The 9,640-nt window shown below is 38.9% G+C and overlaps 1 protein-coding gene across 1 annotated transcript; it reads right to left on the bottom strand.

The window, feature by feature from the left end:
• Positions 1–664: 664 nt before the first annotated feature.
• On the bottom strand, positions 665–1,198 carry LOC112422103 (uncharacterized). The gene has a single exon (XM_024784848.1). It carries the CDS (start codon positions 1,196–1,198, stop codon positions 665–667), a length of 534 nt encoding a protein of 177 aa, XP_024640616.1.
• Positions 1,199–9,640: the final 8,442 nt, after the last annotated feature.

Below are 9,640 nucleotides of genomic sequence, written 5' to 3'. Positions count from 1 at the left end.
ATTTCTCATCTTCATTCTCGTTAGCAATTAAGACATCAATATGGTTAGAGGAAAGAGATAATATCTCGACTTTAACTCCTTCCTTTCAAAACATTGCAGGACTGTTGCCACGTCTATTACCTTGAATATTCTTAAACTTATTCATCTGAAGAAGAAAAAAAATCTTAGTTTCTGAGATGAATACACATGTGTGATTTTTATCTCGTAAAAACATTTTGAACGTACTAATTAACCGTAGATTACCAATCGCACGACAATTTTGGATGTTTTTGTGGTGTCCTGGGTTCGAATCCCGAACTTTGCATATATTATGCATTGTCCTTACTAGCTTAGCTAAGCTCACGAAGACGACAATTTTGGGTTTGCCGAAACTTGTAACCCACCCAAGTTAAAAAAAACTATTCCAAACCCATTAACATTTCAGTTTATTTCTTCAAGAATTTTTTTTTTCTATTGGACTTGCTCATATGTGTTTATTTTTGCACCTTAGGTTTTTCTCATACACCACCCTTTTATTTATTTTTCTCTTAAATATCTCACTTATGAGAGAGGGGCCAAACCAAACCCTCAAAAGGAAATAAAAATTACGAAAAACAAAAATTACGTAACCCAGTACGGTCCCTAAGAAAAATCCCCCCCGAACAAGCTCGGGCATAATAACCCACTAAACCACATCAGTAACTAAATGATCGTGACTGGAAAGCTTGTCCGTGCAACCATTTCCTTCGCAGAAGATGTGAGAGGAAAACACCTGCATGCCAAGAGAAAAACAGTTGTGCCAACGGTTCCGCCACCGAATAGGAATCAAAGAAGACATGGAAAAAGCAAAAAGAGCACTAGTAGAGTCACCCTCAATCCAAAGAAACCTCCAATGATGCCTAGCTGCCATTTCGATAGAAATAATGAAACGCATGATTTCAGCCTCAAAAACCGAGAAAACACCAATATTGGCCGAGAAACCGCCCATGAAGGCTCCATATTGATCACGAAAAATTCTCCCACAAGCAGCATTAGAATTATGAAGAGAATGATTAGTGTTGACCTTGATGTAAGGATGAGTAGGAGGCTTCCAAACAATCATCTCAATATCCTTAAAACATCGGAAAAAGGGGGAAATATGAAACCTATCCAAGTGACTAATATCGAAGGTAGTAGGAAGGCAGTGACCATTCGAAGCATGACCGGACATGGTGACCATAGTAGAAATATTAGCCTTGGCTGCCAAGAGCGAAGCTTTTCAACCGTTGAAGCGCATGGAGTTCCGGACAAGCCATATGGTGTGAAACGTGTGGATAACACCTGAAATAAACAGGTCCCGGACTTGGGAGTTGCCGCTAACTGGGACACAAGAAAGGGTAGAAAGAACTGAATTTGTGCTAATACGATGGTTCAACTGATCACCTAACCAAATCCAAATATGTGAAGCAAAAGGACAATGAAGAAATAGGTGAACCGAAGTTTCAAAATTCCTCATGCAAAGAACACATATAGAAACCACCGTACAAACGCCTTCGAATATTCTCATCAGTAGGCATCTTATCGTGCATCAAGCGCCAAAAAATAAAAGAGTGCAAGGAAGGATACTAAAACGCCAAATAAGGGTTGCCCAAGGAAGAGCGGCCGCAGAAGGGCGAAGAAATGCAAAAGTTTGCTTTGACGAAAGATCACCGTCAATAGAGTGCAACCAAACCAGCTGATATGGCAACGGTATGAGAGGAAAAGAGAGAAACACTAGCGGAAAATCCCACTTCCCATTTGTCATCAAAGAAGAAACTTTCCCATAAAGAGAGGGAGCTAGCGCAACAGGGAGATCAAGAAGCAATAACAAGGTCTCACCTAGCCAATTGTCGGTCCTCACATTAATATGATCACCACTACCAAAAATATACATAGAGTTACCAATTATAGTGTCCATATGCTTGCGGATGCCCGACCAAACCGAAGAGTTGAAATGACGGTGGAGTGGCCTACTAGCCACAAAGAACCGATTCTAAAAAAGAAGACACCACTGGGAATCATTAGCATAGCATCTACAACTTAACCTTAATAATAAGTTGGCGTTAATATCACAGGTGGAATTTATGTCTAAGCCACCCTTCTCCCAAGGCACACAAAGCCGTTTCCGAGCCACCATACACAATTTCTTGGTATAAATATCTCCGCTCCAAATAATTTTTTTATCCAGGCGTCTAGCGTCTTCAACTACCTCATAGGCCATTGATAAACATGAAACGAATAAACTAGCATGCCGTGAATAATGGATTTTATTAGCTGCACACGACCCATAATAGATAACAAAGAACCATTCCAAGTAGCCATTTTCACCTTTATTTTATCAACAATAGCTTGGAAGTGGACACATTTCGGTTTGTGTTTGAAGATAGGACATCCCAAGTAATTAAACGGAATGGCCCCTTCAGTGAACCCCAACATACTAGATAGCATAGTAGTGCGACGATTAGTCATAGCTCTTGTATAAAATTTGCTCTTAAGAAGGCTAATCAACTGCATCGAAGCCTCAAAATAATAATTAAAAATTTGCATCAAGCATCAGATGTTTTTCTTTGATGCAATACAAAAATTAGAATGTCATCGGCATAAAGATCATGGGTCGGAAAAGAGATCCCTGTTATCACGATTTTGGGGTATCAAGTCATTAATTAGGCTTGAACCTTTCAATCTTTGATATTCTCTATTTTTTCTTGGGAAGGGCAAAATTGAGAAAACCCTTAGAAACTCTAAGTTCAGGGATCGTTTTCGTTACGGGAAGGTGTTAGGCACCCGCAACGACTATAGTACTCTATAGGAACCGTTTTCCTAATTTTATGTCTACGCTTTACTTTTATGCTTATTTATTGGAAAGGAAGTTGTTTATGTTAAGAATGGGGGGAGAAAATGTTTGGGATTTTATTTTTATTGGACTTGGAAAGGTTTTGACTTCTTGCCTACATACCCTTTTAAGGGATCAAACTCCATGTAGTTCTCTTTCAAAAAATGTTTTTGGTGTGTTTGATTGATTTTAAGTTTTGGAAAATGGTTTTGAAGAAGATAAAGAGGCCGTAAAGGCATGAGAGAAGAAAATGGTGAATGGTTGGTTCAATTATTATTAGAAAGGGTCTAAGTTGGAATTAGAGTTCATTTGAGTTTGATTAAGAAAATAAAGGGAAAATTCAATGGAGTTTTGACTCCAAGGTTTATTAGGAAAAAAATTTCAAGTGATGGAATTTACTTATTTTGGAAAATTGATATTTTTCTAAGTATCGTGTTTCCTAAGCATACATCTAAAGCGGTAAACATACAACGTGTGTGCGTGTCGGTGCTTGTGTCGGTGTACATCACTATAGAGAGTCCATTGTCCTTTACATTTTCCCTAATTTACATTCTATGGTTTTGCAAGAAATTAAAAGGAAATTTAAACTACCTAAAATATTACATGACATTTTAACATAGAAATTAAAAGGTAAAAATGCCTAAACTATGAGAAATTGAGATGAAAAAGGTAAGATGCTCATGAGATGGATGAAACATGAAATGAAATGGTTAGTAATATAAGGCATAAAATGGTAAGAAAAAGTAAACAATATTGAATAGGATAGCAAAAAAGAAAAGAGCAATGAAGTGAAATAAAATGGCAAAATATACCTAAAATTTGTTATAACACTTAGACATGCACATGACCTATAATTCTCTCATCATAGCAATTTTAAAGAGGTTTGATTTTAAGCTATAATGTGAGGATAACAAGGACACATTCAAGCCAAGCATTATAACACATTCATAGGGATATTTTACACTTTTTCTTTCACAAAAAAACACATATTATTGGCAAAAATAAAGGAATGAAAACACACATCAGACCAACAGTAAAACACACATATAATCAGGGATATATTCATCATGAAATTGCACATCAATCATTCACATCATATGCCAAAATTTTATGAAGAAAATATGACAAGAAATTCACAAACTTAGACCAAAAAGAACAAATTAATCAAGAAAATATCACATATATTTTTTTACCATTTTAAACAGGTAGAAATATCACAAAAAAATGTCAAAAATGCAACAAGAAACATATAGAATTTTTTTAGGAAACTTTTAGAACAAATAGAGGTTCATATAGCAGGAAAATAAGGTGCAGGTAGCAAAAAAAAACAAGAAAACTCAGAAAAACGAAATGGAAAGGCCCAAGCCCAACACCAATGGATACATATCTCACAGGGACGCTCAGGGATCGTTGGATTGATCCAAGATCCCAAACCCTAGATCTAAAGGCTCACAACGCAGGGGATTGGACCGGTCTTGAACTGGTCCGTTCTAGCGCTCTATATAAAAGCCTAATGCGCCGGTTTATTCACTTGCACCAAATCTTTCTCTCTCTAAGCTCCTCTTTTCTCGCCTCTCTCTTCTCTCATCCTAGTGAGAGAAGCTCTCACTTCTCTCTTCTCTCATCCTCGCCGGATTCTGGAAAATGAAGATGATCTTCATCTTCTCCGGTGAAGCTTGCCTCTCCGGCGTGGTGGCCGGCCGCCCAAGGGTGGCGGCGCCGCCGCCAGAGTTGAGCAAGTTTCTCCGATTTCAATTTTTTTTACATATTTGGAAATCCTTTTTTGTTCTGAGCACGAATCTGGCACTGGATTTTGCATGCAAAGCTCGAATCAACGTAGATCTGAGAATCTATTTCACGGTTTTCGAAAATTTTCTTTAAGTTTTTTTTAGTTGTTTTTGAATGAAACCGTTAAAACTTCACAGATCTACATTTGATTCGTCTTCGTTGTTGTTTTTAAGCAAGAAAGATGAAGTTTATGTGTTTACCTGTGGTTTTGATTGGAGATTTTGAGAGGAAATCTTCGGAAATCTTCGATTTGATTCTGTTTGTTGATTTTCTGACTTGAAACCGAAAATAAATCGGTGCTCTTCTTCTTTGCTGGTACCGGTTCAATTCTTCTTCATCTTCTTTCTCTTCTCAGATCCTTCGTGATCGTGCTTGAGTTCGTCACTGATGGTGATGAATTCGCGCTGGAATTGCGAAGGAAATGGTTCAATGATGATGATTCAGTGATGAATCACTGAAAACTGTAAAGAAATCAAAGAAAAATTGTTGAATTCTGATGAATTTTGATGGATTGGTGAATTAGGGTTTTTGAATGTTCTTGGTGATTTTCTGTTTTGATCTAACTGAATGGAGAGAGAAACTGTGATTCTGTTTTTGGTGATGTGTCGCTGATTCTGTGGATCTCTTTTTTTTCTTGACTTGTGCATTGAATGGGCCTTTTATAGGCTGCCAAGTGTGCCTGGAATCCAATGAAAAGGTGACATCTGTCCTGGATAAAAATAGCTCGGCCTTGGGCTAAAAAATGAACTTGGGACCTTTTTGCAAAATAAGAAACTTGAAGGACTAAACAGCAAATAAGAAAAAAGGAATAAAAAGCAAATTTAAAAAGTTTTGGACCAAAATGCAATTCTGGAAACTGTTTGAGGGACCAGAATGCAATTAAAAATAAAATTGGACTAAAATTGGTAATTTGGAAAAAACGTAAAGTGAAGCCTAAAATTAAAATCAACAAAAGGACTAAAATGAACCAAATACAAAAATGAGGTATTTTAAAATACCTCTCTGCCGAAATTTTGACAGAAAAAGACCAAAATGCCCCCTAGGGACTAAATTGACTTAAAACTGACTCAGATGCAACTTTTTTGAAATGATTTTAAACAAAGATTTAACAATGACTTATACAGGCAAGTTGAAAAGACTCAGAGACAAATGCAGGGACTGAAATGGGTTCCAATGCAGAAATGACCAAAATACCCTTTTGTATGATTTTGCAAATATTTGAAATAAAATGCAAGAAAAGTAATGCAATGATTCAGAGAGACTTTTTAAATGACTTGTAATGCAAGAAAGACACTTTGGATGACTTTATGCAAGAAAAAATAATGATAAAAACATGATTGATAAAAACTGCGAGGCAAAGACAGTAAAATATGCAGATGATAAGAGAGTAAAGGTTCAGAGTAAAACAACAGTAAATTGACAAATATCAGTGTTGAAAAAAGAAATTTGAATGAGTATTTTTAGGTCCAAAATCAGGGTATAACAGCTGCCCCTATTTGAGTTTCTTTGTCCGGAGGGTCAAGAGACGGAGTCTTTGGCTTGACGGGACGAAGACACTTAAATATCAACATTTGCACTATTTTTGGACGTAAAAATACGCTTGTACACTTTCAAATATCATGAATGCCATGCAACATTTGGATTATGAATGCAAGACAAACGAGAGTTGGAACTAACAAAAGATGTCGTATCCATTGCGGGACTAGTAGACATTGACAAGATAACAGATAACAGGGTAGACAGAAAACTAGAAGCAAATTGACGGGTACAAGCTGCTCTTGGATTGAGCTGGGCACTTGACCGGGAATAAAGGCAGACAGACAGGTGCGAGTTGTTCTTGGATTCGAACTGGTCACTCGACCAAAATCATAGACACATAGACAGGTACGAGCTGTTCTTGGATTTGAACTAGCCACTCAACCGAAAGCAAAGGCAAATAGACAGGTGCGAGCTTGTTCTTGGATGCGAACTGGTTACTCCACTGGAGACATAAACAAACAGACAGGTGCAAGCTGCTCTTGGATTTGAACTAGCCACTTGACCGAACAGAAACAGATAGACAGGTACAAGCTGTTCTTGGACTTGAACTAGCCACTTGACCGAACAGAAACAGATTCACTGGGGATTAGTTTTTTTTGACAAAATATAGATTGAAATTGACTTGACGTCGATTTGATTTGAAAGGTAGAGATTGACCAATATTATTGGCTCACAAGATTTTGACAGAGAACCTGACATGAGTATTGAATTGAGACTGATGCTGATATTGGAAATGCAATATGTATGGATGATATAACAGTTTTATTAAATGTATGGGCACGTAGTATGCATGATTATGCATGTATGAATGCTTGCAATGCATGACTGTTGGCAGTTTGTAGACACAGTTTCGCAGAGACAGACAAGTCATTGGAGTATTGGGCACGTAGTGGCTCGTGCTATATTACACATTCCTGGAAATCCTCTTTGGAGATAACGTCGTTGGGAGACGTATCGGAACCATGGCTGAGGGCAGATAGCTATGCAACTTGCTGGGGATAGAATCTCGGAAGACTCTACTGGGGATGATGCCATCATTGTTGGGCATTTCAGTGCTGGGTGTACTGTGGATATTGCATCTGTGGTCAATGCTTTTTGCATGTCATTTTTTCATTTTTGTTGCATCCCATTTTTGCCTAGATCGCCCTTTCGGGTTTTCGATCCACCAGGGAAATAAACTCTTTTCCTTGCCCCATTTTTGCCTGAACTGCCCTTTCGGGTTGTCAATCCAGCGGGGTGCTCATTTTTGCCTAAGTCGCCCTTTCGGGTTTTCAACTTAGCGAGCCTATTCATTTTTCATGCATTTTTATTCTGTTTTTTCATTTTTGCCATTGACCACAGACTATCCTGGGGAAGAGTCTGCTTGTAACACATATCGAAATAGACATCAACATACACTCGCTTATGCATGTTTCGTTTGAATGTACCCTGTTGCTCAGGTTTGCTTTCAAAATAGACAAAAACCTTTTCAATTTTCAAGATGTTTGTTTCAAGCATGGTCATTATCAAAATAGAAAGAAAATATTTTGTACATAGCTTTGAAAGTAGAAAGAAAGTAGAGTTTCAAACAAAAGCAAAGGCTCAAATTGATGTATAAGAGTGGTGGTCAGCCGAAGGCGTGACTCCACGGATTTACAAAGCTTGGAAAATGGTAATTTTATTGGTTGGTGGTACATTGAACACAGTAACCACTACATTTCCTAGAAACTTTGAATTCGCAAGCACAGAAGCTTCTGATGAAGATGGTCATTAACAGCTGCAGATGCCCCAAGGGGATGGTAGTTGGCCAGATATAGTTACTTGCCTTTTGTTTCAATCTCATTTTTGCATGAACTGCCCTTCCGGGTTTTCGGCTCATCGAGACGCTCATTCTTGCCTGAGTTGCGTACAATCTCAGCGAGCTTTTCATATTTGTTTTTTTTTTTTTTGTCCCTTATTTTTGCCTGGACCGCCCTTTCGGGTTTTTGATCCACCGCGAAGCGCATTTTTGCCTAGGTCGCCCTTTCGGGTTTTCGACCTACCACGCTGTTCTTTTCATATATCTAGGCAAAGTATTTCTTGACTATATCAGCATTCACAGGATTTGGAAGTTCTACACCATCCATATGTGTAAGAATTAAAGCACCACCGGAGAAGGCCTTCTTGACAACATAAGGACCTTCATAGTTAGGCGTCCACTTGCCCCTTGGGTCGGGTTGCTGACTTATCCTCCTTTTCAATACAAGTTCACCTTCCTTGAATTCTCGAGGACGGACTCTCTTGTCGAAGGCAGTCTTCATTCTTGCTTGATATGACTGTCCACGAGCCATGGCATCCATACGTTTTTCCTCAACCAGGTTCAACTGATCATACCCGCTTTGGCACCATTAAGCCTCGGATAACTTTGCTTCCATGATCACACGGAGAGATGGGATCTCCACTTCCAAAGGAAGAACTGCTTCCATACCATATACCAGAGAGAAAGGGGTTGCCCCGGTTGAACTGCGCACTGTAGTACGGTAGCCATGCAGAGCATAGGGCAATATCTCATGCCAATCTTTGTAGGTAGTTACCATTTTCTGGACAATCTTCTTGATATTCTTATTGGCTGCCTCAACTGCACCATTCATCTGAGGCCTATAAGGAGACGAGTTATGATGCTCAATTTTGAATTCTTCATAAAGAGCTTGCACCACATTGTTGTTCAGGTTAGATTCCTGATGAACTTGGCTACCACTTGCTTAGTTACATTGGTATAAGATGCCGCTTCAACCCATTTGGTGAAGTAGTCAATTGCCACTAAGATGAAACGATGACCGTTTGAAGCCTTCGGTTCAATTCTTCCAATCATGTCGATGCCCCACATGATGAACGGCCATGGGGATGAAATAACATTGAGAGCGTGCGGAGGCACATGAATCTTATCAGCATAGATTTGACATTTATGGCACTTTCTGGCGTGTTGGTAGCAATCATGCTCCATGGTCATCCAGTAGTAACCTGCTCGTAACAACTTTCTTGACATAGTATGCCCTGTAGCATGGGTCCCGAAGGTACCGTCATGTACGTCATGCATTAACTACTCCGCTTCGTGTTCATCAACACATCTTAACAATACCATGTCGTAGTTTCTTTTGTACAGAACATCTCCAGCTAACAGGAATCTACTGGCCAATCTTCTCAGGGTCTTCTTGTCCCTGTTGGAAGCACCTGGTGGATACTCACGGCTTAGCAAGAACTGCTTGATGTCGTAGTACCAAGGTTTATTGTCAACCACATTTTCACCAGTCTGATCGATCACATCCCCAATAGCGAACACATGCGAAGGTCTTTCAAGGCGTTGCACTTTGATTATTGGCACATCATTCCAATGGTTTACTCGAAACATGGAGGATAGAGTAGCAAGAGCATCAGCCATTTGGTTCTCATCACGAGGGATATGGTGCAACTCAACCTTTGTAAAATATGTCAGCAAACGTCTCGCGTAATCACGGTAAGGAATCA

Source organism: Medicago truncatula, chromosome 5 (assembly GCF_003473485.1).
Source record: "Medicago truncatula cultivar Jemalong A17 chromosome 5, MtrunA17r5.0-ANR, whole genome shotgun sequence".
NCBI lineage: Eukaryota > Viridiplantae > Streptophyta > Magnoliopsida > Fabales > Fabaceae > Medicago > Medicago truncatula.
The sequence above is the reverse complement of the archived record's forward strand: the minus strand, read 5'-3'. Positions and strand labels throughout refer to the sequence as shown.